At 36.6% G+C, this 20,936-nt stretch overlaps 1 protein-coding gene across 1 annotated transcript; it reads left to right on the top strand.

Annotated features, from left to right (window-relative positions):
• Positions 1–11: 11 nt before the first annotated feature.
• Positions 12–19,319, top strand: Droj2 (DnaJ heat shock protein family (Hsp40) member A4-like). The gene is made up of 8 exons (XM_071586217.1): positions 12–134; positions 225–371; positions 1,083–1,371; positions 3,700–3,884; positions 8,787–8,941; positions 11,080–11,198; positions 15,253–15,418; positions 18,083–19,319. The coding sequence occupies exons 2-8, from the start codon at positions 240–242 to the stop codon at positions 18,231–18,233; spliced, it is 1,197 nt and encodes a 398-aa protein (XP_071442318.1). The 5' UTR covers positions 12–134; positions 225–239; the 3' UTR covers positions 18,234–19,319.
• The last annotated feature ends 1,617 nt before the right edge of the window (positions 19,320–20,936 follow it).

Below are 20,936 nucleotides of genomic sequence, written 5' to 3'. Positions count from 1 at the left end.
TCAATATTTCTCGTCGATTCGGAACCTTCGAGAACTAGTGTGCGGAGCAGTTAGTTGCGGTGCATCAGTAACGAACCTCCCTTAGTGTCGACTTGTTCGGTTGCTTCTACGTTACATTTTGGAAGGAAACCCAGGTTGAACATTAGAATTAAGCAATTTAACTTATTTGCAGCTACAGGCACATTTGCTTTGTCTGAGTGTACTAATGTATCTGCTTGTTTTAGGAAATACCCTACAAAATGGTTAAGGACACGAAGTATTACGATATCCTTGGTGTCAAACCTAATTCAACTACCGAAGAGTTGAAAAAGGCTTACAAAAAGTTAGCCTTGAAATATCATCCTGACAAAAATCCCACGGAGGGGGAAAAGGTAATTTAAGTCTTTAAGCTGTAGCTGGCTGTGACATTTGGTTGCTATTACGTGAATTAATATTTGTAAGACCTGCGTAGATGGTTGCAATTAATTCGTCGTGGCCGTAGGAACTATAATTGTTAATATTTTGTCAATCCTTTGTCTTCTTCAATGGCGTAGATCCTTCGTCTATCAGGAATTACTAATGGACGTCATACGTTCAAAACCGTCTTTCGTGTGTAACCTTAAAGTATTAATGTTTCGACACTGGAGTATTATCAATTTTTTTAAGATAAATCGATTAGTGGTCTTACTTGCATCATGGAATTCTTGTTGAAACCCTATTTCGTGACGTAATTTATATTGGAACTTGGGAGCATGCCTTTTTTCTCCAATAAACAAAATGCCTAGGACACTAAACATCGTATATTTTTCTGATCGATTTGATCTCTCCGGCAGGGTAAGCAGCATGGAAGCGGCTAATAATTGGTTGTTTGATGCAAGGCCACATGTTCATAGTTCTCACGTTATACTGGCCATGTTACTCAATTTTACAAGTTAGCCTTACGAATGGCGTGGAATAGTCGAGCTCTCGGAAAATATTGAAACTTGATTATTATTAATGTTTTGTACTTCTAAACACCTACCGAAAATTAACAAGACATAGTGCCACCGTGATGGAGTTTTAACCCCTCGAATTAATTTCAATATGTTGCTTTCAATTTACAGTTCAAGCAGATATCTCAGGCTTATGAAGTTTTATCGAATCCAGAGAAAAGACAATTGTATGATCGTGGTGGTGAAAAGGCGTTGAAGGAAGGTGGAGGCGGGGGATTCTCCGCACCCATGGACATTTTTGATATGATATTTGGTGGAGGATTAAGTGGTGGTAGGTCTCGACGTGAACGGAGGGGAGGAAATCTTATTCATAAATTGAGTGTGTCCCTGGAGGAACTTTACAAAGGTGCTGTGAGGAAGTTGGCTCTTCAGAAGAGGGTTATCTGTGAAAAGTGCGAAGGTTAGTAAGTTGAAAATAATTACTATTAGTGTGTGGTGTAGTTTTTGTTTCAAAATTGTAAGTACACATTACACTTTAAGCCATTAATGTATTCAAATTTCTTTGTCAAACAAGGGAAACATTTCTAAAAGATCATTTAAATTTTTGTTAATATTTGCTCATTGTTATTGGCCGGAGTATGACTGGATAACTTGTTTGTGTTGCATCCTTAAAGCTAGTTGTAAGTTACTACGGATTTTTTAATCGCATAGAGCCCATTTGATACAACTGAAAATAATTATTATATTTTTAAGGCTTCGATTGCCAAGATGTATTTTAAAATTGGCTTAGTAGTCTTTGCGTAAATGACACCAGTATACTGGAGCATTCCGTGTCAATTTAACGGGGGGAAACGTCAGGCGAAGTCGCTTCAGTTACTGATGGAAGATCCTTCATCCTTCTTGAGAGTTACGTGACCATACGAAATTTTATGTTTGCGCATACTTAACCTCTCAATTTCTCGTTTGCGACGGTTAGTACCATGTCTCATTTCTGAAATAATAGTTAATTCTCTTGAAATAATCGAGGTCTTCAAAGACCCGCAGCCTGTTCTCTCATGCTGTGAAGAAAAATGATATTATTAACGGACATTTAGAATATCTGTATGGTTCTCTTACGTCCTCTTAAATTTTTTCTCGTGATATTGTCATTTCATCGCTAGAGGTGTTGGCTTGTTCATTCCTCGTGCTAATGCGTACGGATTTGCGCCATGCGCTCTCCGAAAAGGGTCGGTCAACATTTATTATCTATCGGGCTAAAACTTTTATCTCCAATAGTGGTATTCCATAAGTATTGTACTGCCAAAATTTTAGATATAATTGGCCAAATGACTTAGGAGTTAATCATAATGTCGTTATCATTAAAATGTGTAAAATATTCCTAGTAATTGCACACTCCATTTTGTTAATCCATCAGTAGCATTGTTAACATATGCTTCTTGACTCATAATGTGGCATTGGTGTCATTTAAGTAGTTCTGTTTGACAAACTGAGCAATTTGCCTCTTGTGTATTGTTTTATGCATCCTTTGAAACAATCCATGGTTCATGTGCCGGTACTGGATAGGAACCTTGTCTCTTTGGCCAATAAAATGATAGTAGAGATGGGTTGGGCTATAGGTAATTAAAATGCCTCTCCCTTCCTTGTGTTTAATACATAGTTCCACCCTTCTACTAAGTTGTCATATTTGCAAGCTTCATAGTGGGATGGATGGATACAAGTGATCAACTTTTGCATTCAGTTTTGTATTTATTTTTCAAGTGGGAGATGGTTTGTTAACTGCACCAATACTCTTTGAAGACATTAGTCCACTAGGCAACTCATGGGTAAATGTACACTTCATATTAAATACTTAAAACGCGCTATTAATAACATTGAGTGGACTTATCTTCAATAATGTCATCTCATATGGTGATTTCATAAAGAATAATGCATTAAGCCTGTGTTTCCAGGTTAAATAGAAGAAGTGTTTTTTTTTTTGAATGAGTAATTGATTGCTTTTTTGAGATGATGAAGTGACTGCCAGGTGTTTTCAAAATTTTCTGGTTACATGCTATGTTGTAACTAACATAACATTGCTCATTATTTGTAAATGAATACGTTGTTGTGTGACTCAAAGGAGACAATTGCCATTTTAACTTAAGCATGCCATGGCAATGACTGGAAAAGCATGGAAAAGCTTTCTCACCTGAAAATTACTGTAGATGATAGCAATGCTTTAACAGGAAAACTTGGGCTATATTTATTTGTGTGTTTATTCTTTCAGTTTGGAACCAGAAGCATAATGCTAACTCTAAAGATAGAACCATTTTGGTATTTCATAATATTTTGTTCGAAAATGTGCCCTTCTCTATTTAATCTAAAGTGAATAATGTAATGATGATGTACGTGACGTAATCTCATGTTATGAATTCACCCTACAAGTTAGTAAAGATGTGAATTCCAATGAGTAACTAAAATTGCTGTTTAAAGTAAAATGTTCGTTTATGGTGTTATTGTTCCTTCATGGATGTATCCAACCACATTATGAGTGGAATAGCTTAGAAAGGGTTCACAATTATTTATCAAATGCCGTCTTGGGGTAATTTTAAATGTGTTTAGTGGCAAAACCTGTGACCACAGGGAAAGCTTAATATTGTGATGTTTGATGTCTCATTGTATGGGACGCTAATATTTTAAATGGTGGTGGATGCTCATCTTCCCTCCTTATTTAGTGTAATTGATGTGTTGAAGAGGTGCTGTGTTTAAGCTATTATATAGAAAGAGAGGAATGATTGGAAACCATTTTCAGGCCGAGGAGGTCGCAAGGGCGCTGTGGAAACATGTTCGGTTTGTCGTGGCTCGGGTGTGCAGGTTCACACTCAGCACCTTGGACCAAATATGATTCAGCAGATACAGTCGATGTGCTCAGAGTGCCATGGGCAGGGTGAACGGATAAACCCCAAGGACAGATGCAAGACCTGTAATGGTGACAAGGTTTGTATTAAATTTAGGTTATTTATTTGCGTCATGGGTTGTGCGACTATATGTTAGGGTACTTTTTTCCAGTATTCTGTTCTGTCATAGATCTGTCAAACTTGATAGCATTGGGGGACATGATACACAAAATGGAGGTCTGTGGGCCCTTTGATGAACCTAACCTTCCTAGGTCAGATATATTTGTCTGCAACCAGTGTCTTAAACAAAGCAGCATTGGTGTGCCAGCATCATTCTACCTGGAGGAAGGTGGTCTGGTCCCTGAAAAATTACACAGGTTTTGTGGAGTTAACATAACATGGGGTATAAAGCAATGGCCTCTAGTCATTATCCCAGTCTCGACTTGCTGAACTAATACCCCTCAAGTTACCGCAACAGAATCAGTTTTGTATGATTTTCATTTTAATTAAGCAAGTTCCTGGTAATTTGATTTCCTTTTGTTGATTCCAGTTTGCTGGAACTATGAAATGTGTAATAAATAAATGTTTACTTAGTCTCTCTGGGATTTAAATTCCTGTTTGTAATAAAGGATTACTGATGCTGAATAGCTGTAGAATCTTGATATAACAAGAGATAAGTCTGTATGGATTCATATCTGTCAACCTTGGTCATAATGATTTTATGATCACTTGTTTTATAATTTTTCTGATTAGAATATTATAACACTGTATTTTAGGTCATAGGTAGAGCTGCATAAGTTGGAATCAATAATAATTCATGCATATTTTAGGACGAGGATCTCCGTAGCATTCATTGCTACAGTAATATGCATTCAACTGTTTGGTAGTTGATCTAGTCCTGTAATTGGTAGTAATACTAGTTAAGATAATGAGAGTATGGCAAGTCATTGGCTGTAGGTATTAAAAATATTGGCCGCAAGTATTCTTGTCTTGAGAATATTAATGCAAAAACCGAAAAAATAATTTTGAATCTTTTTTGCCTAATTTAAATTTGTAAATACATGCTTAAAAATATTTATAAAGAACAGGTTACAAACAAATTCTGCAGCAAAATCACCATACTATCTTCTGCATGTATGATGGCAGTAAAAATAGGCAAGGATATAAATTATTAATTTTCCCCGAGCCTTTAGAACTAAAACATTTTAGTGCTTAGCTCTCTCATCATTTGCTTGATATATTTATCAAAACTGTCATTTGATGGAAGACCAATGTACTTCTTGAATGTCACTCTGCTTACCAGCAATGACAGATTTTGTGAATGGATGTTGAAATTAGATATTACATTTATCTTGTTCACAGTCCTTTTTCTCTTGAAAGATTACTTCAAACGCAATGGGTCATTGCAACTTTGTGTAAGAGGTCGCAATAATCTTCTGCGTCCATCACATTTGGTACTCGCACAAGGGTGTATGACAGCCCCATTTCACCTCCTCTGTAGAGGGTGCTGATATAATTGTGAAACTTAATGGTGCTGCTGATATCTGGTGTGAAATAACTTTCTCTGCTGTTCATCCCTGATGACAAAATTATTTGAAAATGGCAGATTCATGGCATCCTCCATTTTAATCTGAGTCCATGAAGAAGCAGTGATGGTGTTGCTGAATAGTTGAAATGAAGACCCATGGGGCATAGAATGCCACAGAAAGCAAACACACCAAGAAATCACGTACAATTAGGTTAAGGCAAGAAAATGTTGAATCATTTATAATATCAAATGACTAGTGGGCGTGGTCCCTTTTGTGTTCCTCTAGTTATTTCTGAATTGCTTTAAATGTAATTCTTGCTACCTAGAACTCATGTGAGGAATAGAAAAAACTAAGTGAAATGTTAAATGAAAGTTGCGAAATTGTTTGTACCAGATGTAGCATGTGAGAATCCATTCCCTGCATGGGATGCCATTATTTTTTGCTCGATCCTCGTACCGAGGCAATGCGTTGTAGATAGCTCAGGCATGTGTGGAACATGATCTACAAAAACTTAAATTTTTCCGGAAAGTGCTGGACCTTCTTTGGTGTGATTAACTTCTATTTATACAGATGCAGAGGATTTATTTTTTATCAGCCTGTCTTGGGTATGCATTAGAATTTAACCTCCTGCAGGGAGTCATGTAGCCTAGGTCATTTCTGTCCTTGCTTGCCATGGATCACTGCTGGCAAAGGTAAAGGCAACCTTAGATACATGAGCCTCTCAGTATGGGCCAAAGTTAACTGTAATAGAAGAAGTCATTCTCGACTGGATTTAATGGAGTATATATCTCATTTTTTTAATACTATGTGTAAAATCCTTAGTTGAAATTTTGATATTAAAATTTATATTATTAACAGTAAGCAATGCTTCTTCTGTTATATCTGTATTATGTTCTCTGATAATTTTATTTAAACAAAAATTATCTGGGTTAATTCTTGGTTTACTCAATCTTGTTTTGTTCCTAGTATATTTCCCTTGTTCTTATTTCCTTCTTGGGAGCTTCCATTGGACACAATTCCCTTGTATTTTCCCCTCTGTAGCTATCACTTCGCTGTGTCTAAATGAGTGCCCAATCCACATGGCTCTTCTACCAAATTACTTAAATGCTCTAGTGTTTTTCATGAACAGAGCTTCAGATGTACAGTGGAGCCTCTTGCAACGAGCATTATTCATCCCGCAATCTTTCTCGTGTAGTGGAACACATATAGTGAAACAATTTTTTGCATATAAATTCGTTATAAATAAATGAAAGGACTAACTTTGTAGTTCCACACGAAAACGATTTATTCACACGACCTGGGTTTCGAAGTAAAACTTCATCATCAGGTGAAGTTTTACTTCGATGAAGTAAAACTTTACTGATGATGAAGTTTTACTTCGAAACCCAGGTCGTGTGAATAAATCGTTTTCGTGTGGAACTACAAAGTTAGTCCTTTCATTTATTTATAATGAATCAGTTCCATAAAGTTACGCCAGAAACCATTAATTATATAAATTCGTGTAAAATTCATTAATGGGTGTCATGCCAAAAAATTAATTATTCAACAGTTTATTTGAAGAAAATTAAATATACTACCTTGATCAAAAAGTTCCCGGAATAACCACCGTGTGGCGCTCCCATCGTTCCGATTTGAGTTATTTTTTTTTGTTAAATTGGTACATCTGTTGTTGATATTCCCTTTAAATCTTAGTGTCATAACTTGACATTTGCAAAAGTTACGTAGCCAAGAGTACATCTATCTCTGTGTGTGTTGGCGATTTTTTACAATTGCAGAAATGGATTTAAATTTGCAACAACGAACTTGTATTAAATTTTGCGTAAAAAACGGATTTAGTGGCGCACGGACGTTGGAAATGTTGGAAAAGTGTTTCGGCAACGATTCTCTAAAAAAACGGTCGTTTACCAGTGGCACGAGCGGTTCAGAAGTGGTCGTGAGTCAATCGAAGATGATGAACGCAGTGGCAGACCATCGACATCGAAAGTCGGTGAAAAAATTGATAAAGTAAAAGAAATGTTGGTCAATAACCGCAAATTAACCATCAGAGAAATAGCGGAGGACTTGAACATTGCCTATGGATCCGCCCAAGACATTGTGGTTAATGATTTGGGTTTCCGTCGTGTAGCAGCAAAGTTGGTGCCAAAAGACCTCAATTTCATGCAAAAAAGAGACCGTGTTGACGTCGCAAAAGACATGATTTGCGAGGCTGAATCCGATCCCACATTCATCAAAAGGATCATTACTGGAGACGAGACGTGGGCTTATGAGTACGACACGCAATCCAGACATCAGGCAAGTGAATGGCGTTCACCAAATGAGCCGAGACCAAAAAAACCACGTCGTTTTCAGTCAAAAAAGAAGGCAATGCTGACGGTTTTCATGGATTACAACGGTGTAGTGCATCATGAATTTTTGCCAGAAGGCCAGACAGTAAACAAAGAGTATTATTTGGGCGTTATGAGACGTTTGCGTGAAGCAATTCGCCGAAAGAGACCAGAAATGTGGGCAGAAAACTCGTGGATTTTGCACCAATGATAACGCACCGTCGCACAGTGCTATCATTATTCGTAATTTTTTGACGAAAAATGCAACAAATACCATCCAACAGCCACCGAATTCACCTGATTTGGCTCCCTGTGACTTCTTTCTGTTCAATCGAGTTAAAAAACCATTACGGGGAACGCGTTTTAGCAGCCGAGAGGAAGTAATGGAAAAATCGCAGGAAGCACTGATGGACATACCGAAAACCGACCGTAACTTTTGCAAATGTCAAGTTATGACACTAAGATTTAAAGGGAATATCAACAACAGATGTACCAATTTAACAAAAAAAACAGAACTCAAATCGGAACGATGGGAGCGCCACACGGTGGTTATTCCGGGAACTTTTTGATCAAGGTAGTATATTGTTTTGGATTGTGGATCATGTTCATCTTTTCTTACTTCTTATCACTGAATGAACCACCCAGGAATGCGGGCTCAATTTGCAAAAACAGTTGTATTTGTAACAAAAAAGAAAATAAATAGTTCATTATTAATGAAAAGTACCTTTCTACTAGAAAGTTACCTAGAGACTTAGTCTCAGCCGGCACTCAGCATTGTAATGGCATAAATTTCTGTGCACGTACTAACAGCTCTAAGATGCTGGTGAAAAGAGACCTAAACACAAATTGAAGTAGCCTGTGCGCTATCATTTCAGGAATTCCCTGCTCATTATTCATTTTGAAGAATAAGCTGGTTAAGTTATTCATTTTTGGGAGCCAAACTTGTTCTTGTTATGCCAAATACTCACCCAGTCAGGTTCTCATTAAGCAAGGTTCGACTGTATTGTGTTCATCGCTTTTTACTCTTTAATAGTGTTATATACTTGAAAACAGTAACCTGAATTGTGGGATTTCTCTATGTCAATTTTATTCATATATATATTTTATATGTATTTAGAGTGAAATTGTTTTTTTTTCATTCATTGCTAGGTTGTTAGGGAGCGTAAAATACTTGAAGTTCATGTAGACAAAGGAATGGTAGATGGCCAGAAAGTAGTCTTTTCTGGAGAAGGAGACCAAGAGCCAGGTTTGGAGCCAGGTGATATTGTGATTGTATTAGAAGAGAAGGAGCATGATGTCTTCAAGTAAGTGGTCAATGTTGTACCTTTCTGTATATCTCTGCAATTGCTCATATTGTATCTTGAGGGCTCTTTTTGCTGAGCATGCCAGAAAACTGAGAAAAACTGAAATATTTATGAAGAGCAAAAAGAAATGTTGTGAGCTAGGGGCAAGTGTGGTCGTTGCACTTAATAAATTATGTTATCCACAAGTAGAATGTTATCTTTTGGATGTCAGCCATGTATTTATGAATTAATTATTTGGGTAGTCTACCAGTTAAGGTAGGGTTTGGATGGACACAACTACCAAAAAATATCCCCTAACAAAGCACAATCCAGCTACTCACTCTACATCAAGTCCCTTTTTATCTCTTGTGTACTTCCTTTTTCCCTTCATCCGGTCCAACATCCCTAACCTATTTCTACTCCTTCCTCACTTACCTAACATTTTCTCTTCTGTAAGTCTTTAACATCCCACTGCTAATCAATACGGTCTTCATCCATTTTTCCTACCTCCTTAAGATTTCTCCCGACAATCCCCTCTTTTCGCCCACATTACCTCCCACTTTCTCATTTGTTTTCCTTTCGGTCCATTTTATCATCTCAATCTTTCTCCATATTTGTGAATGTGAGATTGACTCTCTAGTCCCTTCTTCCACCGAAACATATTCATTGAATTGAAAATTATTTTCCTTGTTTATTATATAAGAATTAGTTCCATTAGCAAAAAAATATTGGAATGTCTTTGTTGAAGCATTATTTAGGAAATTTCCAGATCCACTTGAATCCATTTCCAGGAAATTTCTCATGAAACCATTTGATGTATTGCGATTTTTGAGTGAACCAATAAGATTCAATTGTTGACCTTGGAACTAGACCTATATTCCAAGTGCATGCAACAAAAGCATTAAGGTCAGAAAGTGCTATTTTTTCCCAATTTTGTTCCCGAGCATTTGGAGTAAGACATCCATCACCACTGAGTGTGCAGAATGTATGCTTTTGTTTCCATCATAATTTCACTCAACAGAACATCCGTAATGAAATTTTGAAAAAGTATTGGTTAGATCAAATGGATAGTTAACGTGGACATTAACCTAACGTGAAGTGTAATGGTAAGATGGGTTTCATAAATAAATTGGAACTGATAGTCAGGAAGGGACATTTTAACGTAAGAAAAAAGTGTAGGTATGACAATAATCATGCTCTGATGATGTGTGTAATGAGTGGTTAACTTGGTTCGAAAAGGGACTGTAATCAGTGGAAGATGATGAGCGTTCAGGAAGACATCAATGTTGACTGATCATCTTGATTGATTCGTGCCATGAAATCACGAATGAGAAGTTGAAACCTTATAAGAACTTTAGGAGCCATTTGAACAGACCACGTATATATACTCTGCAATTCACCATGTCACCTGATGATATTGCCTTGCAACAAAACCATGGTCTTGAAATATACAAAATCTACTGGAATTTGCAAAGTTAGTTTTTATTCATTTATGCCTAGTATGCAAGGCTTACATCAAATAATGCCCAAGACAGTTCTGTATAATATTTGTATTGTTTTAAGTACCGGTTGTACACAAAAAATGATTCCATTGACTTCAGTATTTCAGTGGAAATAATTTATATCCCATGTTGCTAGGTCTTTTTTTTTAGCTTGGCTGGCCTAAGTCAATGTCAGGGTGATGCTCATAATGTGTAAGAAATACATGATGCAATAGAAGAGGTAGTTTCTTGGCTAAGTGAATCATCTGTAAGAGATATTATCAATCCTGTGTTACTTATATTTATATATATATATAACCATAAACACAGTTTTCAACCCGAAGGTCGGTCTGGTTGGTCATTGTAGAGTTCACCCAGTACTAAGCCCGACAGCGTGTGAAATTCACACATCAGGGTAGGAGGGGCCAGTTCCTTTCCCTGTGCCGGTTATGGTTTCCCAGGAAGATCTGGTACTCAAAAAATCACATAACTTGGGTGGAGCTAAAGGCGCCCAGAGACTTGCCCGGGAATCGAACCCGGGACTCTCTGGTCAGCAGTCCAACACTCTACCCCCTGGGCTACCGTGACATTCGTATATATATATATATATTTTTATTTATTTATATATGTGTGATGTTTATACATTGTACTGATGACGCTTGATATTTTCACTTTCAGACGGTCTGGCAATGACCTTATCATGAGGATGAATCTTGAACTTGTGGAATCCCTGTGTGGATTCCAAAAGGTTATTAAAACTTTGGATGATAGAGAATTACTGATAACAAATTTGCCTGGTGAGTAGTTTTCTTAATCTCATTGGGGTTTATGATTTAATGATACATTGATTTCACATTTGGAGAAATTTAATTGAAGAGGTAATGCAATCAAAATTTTGAATGTGGAAGGGACATCTATTTTAAACTTATTTGCTTTGGCGATATTTGGTTCGTTAATTTGCTGTGATATATCTAAAAATCCAATGCTTAAAACTGGTTTAATAATGAATTTAAATACAGAAATAGAAGTGGAGGATGAAATCTTTCTTCAAAGCAGTGAAAGTAGACTAGGGCTGCAAAGTAGCATATCTAGCCCTAAATAATACAGACTATTTTATTGGAGAATGAATTCATTCAAAATTTGTGAAATTTTCAATTGCCATGATTACCACGTAATCAGAGTGGAAGAAAAGGAAAGCATTTTTAATATTGATAAGTATACAAATATCTGAAAATAATGTTTAATCAGTGAGGTGATTTATCCTTTTGTGAAAGAATGATGCTGTTAGGGCAAATGAGGAGGTGCGATTGAATATGAGTCCAAGGGTCTATTTTATTCTGCTTCTCTCTGCCTGATACTATGTGGTGGTTGTTCTCTATGTGGGACCTAAAACATTTTTAGATCACATTTAAATTTCACAATCCTTTGATATTTAAATGGATAAATTTTTATTGATAAAGATGAAAAAATACTGAAGAAATGTTTCTAATCCTTTTTTTTATCTGTATCCAAAATTTGTCCTTATTTTATTTGCAACCCAAATTCTTCATTTTCCCCTTAGAATGTAATATAAAGCACATAAAAAGTGAATACAAAAAAAATGTGTATGCTTTTCTTTAAAAGGAGTATATAAAGTTTTCAGAGTCAAGATGATTCCTCTTCATGAATGCAGTTATCCTCAAGTCTTTAAGATTGTGAGTGAACTGTTTCAGGTGCAGAGTGGCATTCCCTGCTAGCTTTGGAAGTATTGGAAACTTCAATGCCACTCTTTTTCTTAACTATATGTTTCTTGGGAAGAAGAAGCTCTTTCCCTAAAACACCTTTCCAGTTCTTCCTCCGCAGAAGAACCAGATATTTTTGAAGTGGTCACAATATGGATACGAGGTGCAAGGATACGGTCATTTTAGGAATGCCTGAATCCCTTGCACTGAGCGTGGGATTGAGCAATCTGATGTGGGAGCCTCAGCATGAAGAGGAGAATGTGTGTTCTCTTAAAATGACAGAATACATGCATATTCTTGTTCCTTAGTTTCACTCTCTTCGCTAGTGTTGGTGGCAAATTTGCGAGCTATGCCTCTTCGTGGGTTTTCAACTGCACTCGTGATGTTAATTTCCTTCCTCACAATTTTGTCTAATTGATATTGCACATGACAAAACTGGATTGTGCAGCAGTTGTGGTGAATAAAGTTCCACACTTCACTTGACCCATTGGCAGTATTTTTCCCTGCAGTAAGATATGATTTAAATTTAGAAAGATGAAAACTGTTCCAGCCTAAACATCTCCAAACTTTGTAAAGCAACGGATTGCATGTACTAGTTTCTTCTAAATGCACCTCTGAGGCAAAATTTGCTTGCTTCCTTGCTTTAGTGTTCCGTATGTTCAGTGATTCTATCTGTCCTCTTGATTGTGATCACAATGGAAAATTAAAGTTGAAAGGAGCAGGAGACCACAGGGATGTTTCATTAACCAGGACTGGATTCAGGTTCGAGGTGAAATCCAAAGAGTGTGAGATATTCATTCATGTGGTCCTTGGGTTCCCCCCCTCTTCAGCCTCCACTACTTCCCTGCAATCACCCCTCCCATGGACCAACCTCCTTACCCTCCCTCTGCCCCCCTAACCCTTAAACTCCTTCATATCTCCTCATCCCCTATCCATCTCCCACCCTCCACCCCCGATCACACCCACCTTGACTCACTGCTCTCCATTTGATGAAGGCAGCGTGATCAATGAAGAAACCATAAACTCCCCTGTGTGTGTACACTCACAAATGAAACGTACTATTTTAAACAAAAATTAAACAACAAACTGAAGCAATTCATTTTTTCTTTGCCACATTTCTGACCTTACTATGATGCTTACTGTGCTATGATTTAATTTGTTCCAGGCTACTGTCTCATTCTTAATAGAATAGCATTATGTGGCAAAATGTGATCAGTGTTTGACTCCACTCAATTGATACATATAGTGAGGGACTACATCCAACTTGAAAATAACCCATGATAATTAATAAGATATTCAATCTTTCTAATTTACGAGTTCCAAGTAGTGCTGATGTTTGGCCAAATAGCATATTAATTAAATATACTTATGGCATCCTTAATTTTGTGCCCATGTTGCATTGTATGATATTTTTGAATACATGACTGTGATTTAATGCACTATGCCAAAGAAATAAATGTTTTAGGAAAACAAATGGGCCAACATTTATATTTCATGCTTAGGACTGTACATGTATATAACCTGTGCAATCACTGCCTCATTTGCAGTGTTTCCTGTGTGCCAGCCACTAATTTGCTTCTTGCCAGTTGTCATGAACAGTGGGATATTTCAAAATCATTAATTGAAGTGTAGTTATTTATTAATAAAATAATCATATATTACTTTATGTATATAGTTTTTCAAGTTATGTAAATGTCGGCTAGCACAGGCAGAAATATAAGAAACATATCCCATTGCAATCAGAAATTTATTCCTGGCCCACACACATTGAGGACATGCACAGAGCTCATCCGTTGAATTGTATCATCTGCATTTACTATTAAAGGTGTCTGGTATCAACACCTCAAGTAATTTATTTTAGGGATACTTTTTGTGCCTTTTATCCAGGATTCACAGTGGAGGTCAATGCAGGTGCCCTTTGCCTTAAAAAATATGGCGGCATTATTTTTACTGAAACAATTGAGTTTTGGGGGAAGGGTAGGTGTGCTGGGAACGTAATCTGTTGTTGGTAGGGAAGTGAAGTTGCCACAAATGAAGCTATGATAGGGACCGCGATTGGAATGGATTTGTTTAAGGGGCATGTGTGAATTCCAGGAATCAGCATGGAACCATCCATTATTCTGCCAATGTTTTAATGCCAAGCAACGAGGGGCATCAAGCGAGGATCTAAATTAAGGGTTTGCACTGCAGGTTCTTTTGCGAATGAAAAGTCTGCCATATTCTCACAAAATACATCATCTTTTTGCCAGTGACAACACGTGACCACATGTTGTATTTTTTCTGCCAGTGACAACATGACGTTGAGGGAATAGCAGCTGTTCGTGGAATGGATAGTTGGAATTATACAGTGGCACAATGCTTATTAAAACTGATAATCACTTCACCCTTTTTTATAAAACAAAAATTGTATGATTAATGACAATTACAGGCATCGTGATATGTTCACGTTCTTTCGCTGAGCACACACATAGTAGACACAATTATGCAAGTACAGTAGGATAATGGGTATTTGTCTGATTTCTCAATTCCCAGTTATTTACACTGTTAGGGAGCTGTTTTTAAGCCGGAGGGGCATTGTGTTAAATATGCTTGCATATCCTCATAACAGGGAAGAGGTAGACTACATGTTTGCACGATTGGTTTTGGTGAATCATTTCCCTAGGGCTGCCTTCTCCAATCTGAAATCATTGCTTAGTTTTGTACAGTGATCTTTATTTGGGGAATCTCAATGTATTTAGTGTGTTCTGTTTGTGTGTTAGAGGCAAGGCATTTTAATATTTTGAAGTAAAAATAGTTAATGGGATCTTTGAAATTCTTCAGTAAATACCAATATACCAATCATGTTAGAGGTGTATGTGTGTTAGAGGTTTAAGTGTGTGCAGATCATCCAACTTGGCATGAATATTGGTTCAGGACACAAGGTTTTTCATTTTGATTCTGATAATAGCTTTGGAACTGGGAATGGAAGAACCAAAATGGCCGTAACTATTATCATGAGATGTGCCACTTGTGATGAAATTTTGGGGTATAAAAGGCTAATATAACAATAGTAAAGAATATGTTGTACTGTAGAAATTATTGAATAATTAAGTTTTCTTTTCTAATTAATCATTCTTTTTTATTTTTGAAGGCAATGTAACTAAGCATGCTGATGTGAAGTGCATCCTGAATGAAGGCATGCCTCAATACAAGAATCCGTTTGAAAAGGGCCGGCTGATTATCCAGTTCTTCGTGAATTTTCCAACCACCATTCCTGGAGATGCAATCACCATGCTGGAGCATTGCCTGCCACCAAGGTATAAGCTCTTTCCAATGTGCATTTGATTATTTCATAAATGTCTCTCTTTTGCCGCCTTCTGGGAAGTGTCATTTCAAATTTGGAGATTATCATGTACTAAGTACAGTGGAATCTCAAGTCGATGTGTGTCCTCAATCACTTGTCCCCCTGAAGTATTGTCTAGGACAATGGAATGAATACCATATTTCTTTCTCAGCTCATAAGGTGTACTTTTGTTTACTCCAAAATCAAGCTGTATGTTACAGGCTGTAGCGCACGGGTGTAACTGAGACCTTAAAGCGCAGGCAGAAAATACTCCTTTTTTAAGTACTTTTTTCTGTATCAGGCAAAGAAAATGATTTCTGTGATTTTAAAGTTCGATAATAGTATGCAACATAGTGCATTTAGTTTAATTTCCCATGTGGTGCTGCCACTAAACTTAACACATGGGCCAGCAAGGATGGATACCTTGTATCTCTCTTGATAAAGTTGAGAGTCTACTAGCATTCAACCGTAATTAGTGCAAGTGCTGTAAGGGCATAGAAAAATGTTTGATTTTAAAACATTTTGATAATGTCAATTGGTAAATGCAGATATGAGTAAAAAATGTACCTCCAAATGCTCTTAAATGGTTAAAGCTTTCACTGGAAGTGACACACTAACTGCCAATCATGCATGAAAGAAAGATTAAAAGTCACCAACTCATGATTTCATACTGGCAGGAAAAACGAAATGGCTGTCAATTTATGTTTATGATTGAAAAAATCCTGGCGGAATCATAATGTCTTTTAAAATATGTGAAATTAGCAATGTGTTACATGGATATCAAGGTACCAGTACTGAAGAGGAAAGTGACAACCCCAGTGACGGGCTGTATATAAATACCTGCTGATTGAAATGATTAAGTAGCTGTAATGGTAAATGTCTGTCATTATTTGATGAATAAGCATTAATATAAGTGTAGTTGGTAATATTTTAATGAAATAACTCTTTTCTTCATGTCAGGTGTTAACATCAAAATACTCTCCTTTTCTGTCTCACCAAAATATTTTACTTAAATTCTAACCTGAAATGTCAGGAAATATGGTACTAGGTAGCTAATTTCAGGAATGATCTCTCATAGAGAGTTGCAAAATACTTGTGAAATGAGTTTGCGCTCGATGAGTAGTGGCTCTCCTGGCCTCTAACATTGTAAATGCTGCAGTTTGTTGTCATTTATCGTTTAGTTTTTATTCTGGATATGAATGGAGCACCCACAGGAAATTCCAGTGCTGCCAGTTGTCCTAAGTAATAACTGCATGTGCACTTCAAAGTGAATTGCATGCTGTTATATTTTTCCAAACATTTGCTTATGCGGATGTTTGTTATTTTGATAAAAAAGAGTTCCTACGTATTAATTTTATTATCCAAGCAGTTTTATTTTTGCATAGATGTGTGATTAGAATGTACACGAATCTTATATAAATTGTATCTAGGGTATGCCATACTCATTCATTCTCAAGTATTCATCAATTATAGTTATACCTTTGTACATCATATTCTCTTTTTATACTTTTAATACCATGCTATACATAGCAACAATTTTAACTTTCTTGGGTATACTTTCCATATCCTTGCACTGCCTCTTCCAATATGCTACTTTTGCTCTGTTAGTTTCCCTCCTCAGGTTATTATTTATATTTTTGTCGCATCTGTTTCCTTCCATAGACTGTCTTGCTGATCATCTCACCTTTTATCCTTGATTTCCTTATCCTTTGATTATGTATTGTTTTATAGTGTCAGTTTTGGCTTTTGATATCTCTTTTATGCGTATTCCTGTTTGTCGTCCAATATGCCCATCTCTTTGTTCTTGCTCATAATATTTTCTAATACCGACCTAGTGCTCCATTCCAGATGAAGCCTCTACATTCCATGTCCTCATCAGGAATCCCTGTTTTGTCCTCTTGAATTTGACATTTCACTTCAATAGTACCAAGTAGTGATCTGAATCTACTTACTCTGCTAGAGAACTGTGTATTAATTGTGCTGTTCCTATATCTGTGTGTATCCACAGTATAGTCAAACTGATACACTGCTGAATTCCTGGTTAGTTTCCATGCGGGCCTATTTCTCTGTTGATGCGTAAACAGTGTGTTCAATAAGATGAAGTCATTCCCATTGCAGAATTCGGTGGCTGTCTGCCCGCTCTCATTTCTTGTCTGCTACTTCTCTCTTAGCTCTCCCTCTTCACCAACTATCGCATTCCTAACCCCATATCTGTCAATTGTTTCCTTCCCTGAACATTGCAATTATTCCATGTATGTGATTGTATTTGCTGTCTATTTTTTCCTTCAAGTGGTTACCTTTCCTACTGTTCACAGAATTTAACGTAAAATGTGCATGGCTTATGTTGTAGCAACGTTATAAATGAAAGCATTATTGTCTTTTCATTATACATTCTCTCTGTTCTTTTGCTGAAGTGATTCGAGTGCACTGTTGCTGCAGACCTGTAGAAGACACCCTCTAGTGTAATCTGTTAGTGTGTGTCATTTGGTTACAGTGTGTCATGCTGGCAGCCTTCGAATTGGAGGAGATTGTAGAGTAATCATGAAGAGTTCAATGATGGGTGTGATCTTTGGTTTTTGCCAAGAGTTTGGCCATTGAGGTAGGATCTAATATTACTTGCTCTTTTATTTTTCCATAGGCCTGAAATTATCATTGCTGATGGAGCTGAGGAATGTATTTTGGAAGATCTAGATCCTGTACAGGAGGCTAGACGGCAGGAATACAAGAATGCATATGATGAAGATGATATGGGGAATGGACCTAACAAAGTGAATTGCCAAACTCACTAATTGTCAGCTTACTAGGGGTTCATTAATTATTTAATAGGGAAATTTGTGAACATGAATCTTAACCGAATGAAGGATGGTGCTGGTTGAGACAGCATTCTTTCTTGGAGATGTCCCTACAACTTCTGCAAAAATTTTGTTTCAGTAATTCAGAATTAATGTTACAATGCCTTTACTCCCTTGAATAAGAAGTAGATATATCTAAGTATTACCTGCTGCATGGTACTTAATTAGCATTCTTCTTGAATGACATTGCAAGGCTTGGAATCTTTAACATCAGATTTAGAATGACATGAAGAACTTGGGTATTTGAGTGTCAAGTCCATATTTTGGTGTAATCTGATTAATGTTTGTAAACAGTCTATGTGGAGGAATTGTTAGATGCTTTTGAAGTTAAGTGCATTATTTGCTGATTGTTGAAATTAATAGGCTTAATAATTTATGGACCTCATGCACACTTTAAAGTAGATATTAAGCTGGAAGAGTGAATATATATCATAGAATCCTGCATTGTCATTATCTAAGCCTTGTGTGAAGGATATTCCTACTTGGATCCACATTCTAGGATAATCTAATTTATTTTCCTTGAAACTGCGAGTAACAGTGGTTGTTTTTATGGTATGTATTTAATGGAGTTATATTGATTCATGAATAATAGCAGCATTTTCTCTTAGCATCAATAATTTTTTCAATTGCCTTTCTTGTATCTGCAATATACTGTTGATAATGGCCAATGCAATTGTTTAGCAATTGTTCTGAACCAATCAATCAATGTTACTGAGCATTACAGATGGTACATATATATATAAAATCTTTTCCAAAACAGTGTTGTATTCTTTATGGAGAGATGTTTTCAGATATAGGGGTATTTGGCACAGTCTGTTGATTTAAAAATCTTTTAACTCTTAAATCTTGCAAAAACATTGCAGTGGGTGGTGATGCTAATATAAACATCATAATCAGAAGTAGCAGTCGTCCTACTTAGAGGAGGCCTGAAGGAGATGAGGTAGTTCTGGGGGGCAATCCTTTTACCATTGTTTTCAATGTACTCATTAATCAGTGAGCATTAAATTATCAAAGTAAGAGATATTTCAAGTGTAACCTTGAATGCCCTCGATTTAGCTCATCTATGAAAATATTTTGTTTGGCAAGGCAATTTATAACTAGAAACACCCAAGGGTCATCCCAAAATTAAAATCTCCAATATTTTTATAAATGTTCATTTTCAATAAATGATACATCATTATTGAACATTTCTCTATTAATTTACATAATCAGCAGTTGTGATGATGGTGTACTTCTGTAGGTGCCAGGGCAGTTACTGAATTTTTTTTGTTTTGCTAAACCAGCTCTCCACCGTTTTGTTGTGAAGCATATTGGACCTCTCCTTTTAACTCGTCCTTCTGGAATACTCTAATAAATGCTGACAGGTATTGCGAGACCCTTCAACAGCTCAGACTGGTGATTAAGAACCAGTGAAGAGAATGTTGAGCAATGGTGCAAGCCTCTTCCATGACAGCACGTCTACCGTTGATCTCCTTCAACAGTTGGGTTCACCACCACCTTAGAGTGCAACATGCTTGGCACCTGGTGAATGGCACATCTGCCCTTTGTCCAGTAGGCCAGAAGGTGCTTCAGGGTCAGCGATGAGGTGGAAAAGAATGTCCAATCCTTCATCAAGGGCATTATGGAGAGCTAGAATTGCATTGGCATACAAAATCTCCCCTGGCACCCCCCAAAATGAATTGGCCAAAATGGCAATTATGATCTGAATAAGAGAACATTTAAGCTTTGATATGATGTCTCGATAATTGAAAATGAAAGATTTTTTTTATGTTTCCAGAACAATTGGAGACGTTATTTTTGGGATTTACCCTCTTCGATTATGTTGATCAAAACATTAGTGATGTAGTGATTAGTGTATGTAGAAGAAAGTTACATACTATTGGATCCCAAAGATGTTATGCTGCAGTTTTAATTATTATAGGTGAATTAACGGTTCACTGACTTTCATTTATTATGAAATTTCTGTGCATTGGGTGGAGTTTAAAAAAATAAATTTTCCAGCCTCATAGACCAAATGCCTAAATTTTGAGAAACATTATTTGGGATTATTATTATGGGTGGTGCAGTTCTACCTGTTTAAGATATGATGGCCATACTGGGTGCCATGACTTAAAATTGATATCAAATATGCACTTATGTTTTAGGCTGAGGAAATGCTTAAATCACCCTAAGGGCACTGAGAGTATGATCATCTGAATAGTGTTAGTTTCCGGGAAATAATATATTTTCTAACATGCTCATTACATTTATCATTTGTTGAGAATCGTCATTCATTTTAGTTACTGATAACTCTAAAGTTAGTTGTTCCACCTGTGCCTATGATAAATGGGTTCTTTCTTTATAATTCCACAATTAATATTAAATAGTTATATATAATAATGCCTAAAACCTATCATTGCGGAAGGTAACTGCCTAAAATTGTATCATAATAAAACTAAATTTGATGAGCCTTGATTCAGTTATGTTACCTAAAACTCTGGTGCACTTAGTGACAATTTTAAAGTTCAATCAGTTAAACAATTGGTCTCTGGGATCATAGTGTCTTTGTTTCATATTATGACATGGCAAGTAGTAGTTGGAAAACCCAGTACTATTTTTTCACCTTCATGTATTTTACTGCACTAAATGGACATTCCAATG

This window comes from Hetaerina americana, unplaced genomic scaffold (assembly GCF_022747635.1).
Source record: "Hetaerina americana unplaced genomic scaffold, ioHetAmer1.1.p SCAF_21, whole genome shotgun sequence".
Classification (NCBI taxonomy): Eukaryota; Metazoa; Arthropoda; class Insecta; order Odonata; family Calopterygidae; genus Hetaerina; species Hetaerina americana.
The sequence above is the reverse complement of the archived record's forward strand: the minus strand, read 5'-3'. Positions and strand labels throughout refer to the sequence as shown.

Bases quoted from the DNA above. Each gene is read 5' to 3' on its own strand.
- Droj2 (XM_071586217.1), top strand. From the start codon at position 240: ATGGTTAAGGACACGAAGTATTACGATATCCTTGGTGTCAAACCTAAT. The intron at 1,372-3,699 runs GTTAGTAAGTTG...AACCATTTTCAG, and splicing joins TATCTGTGAAAAGTGCGAAG to GCCGAGGAGGTCGCAAGGGC. The intron at 15,419-18,082 runs GTATAAGCTCTT...ATTTTTCCATAG, and splicing joins GAGCATTGCCTGCCACCAAG to GCCTGAAATTATCATTGCTG.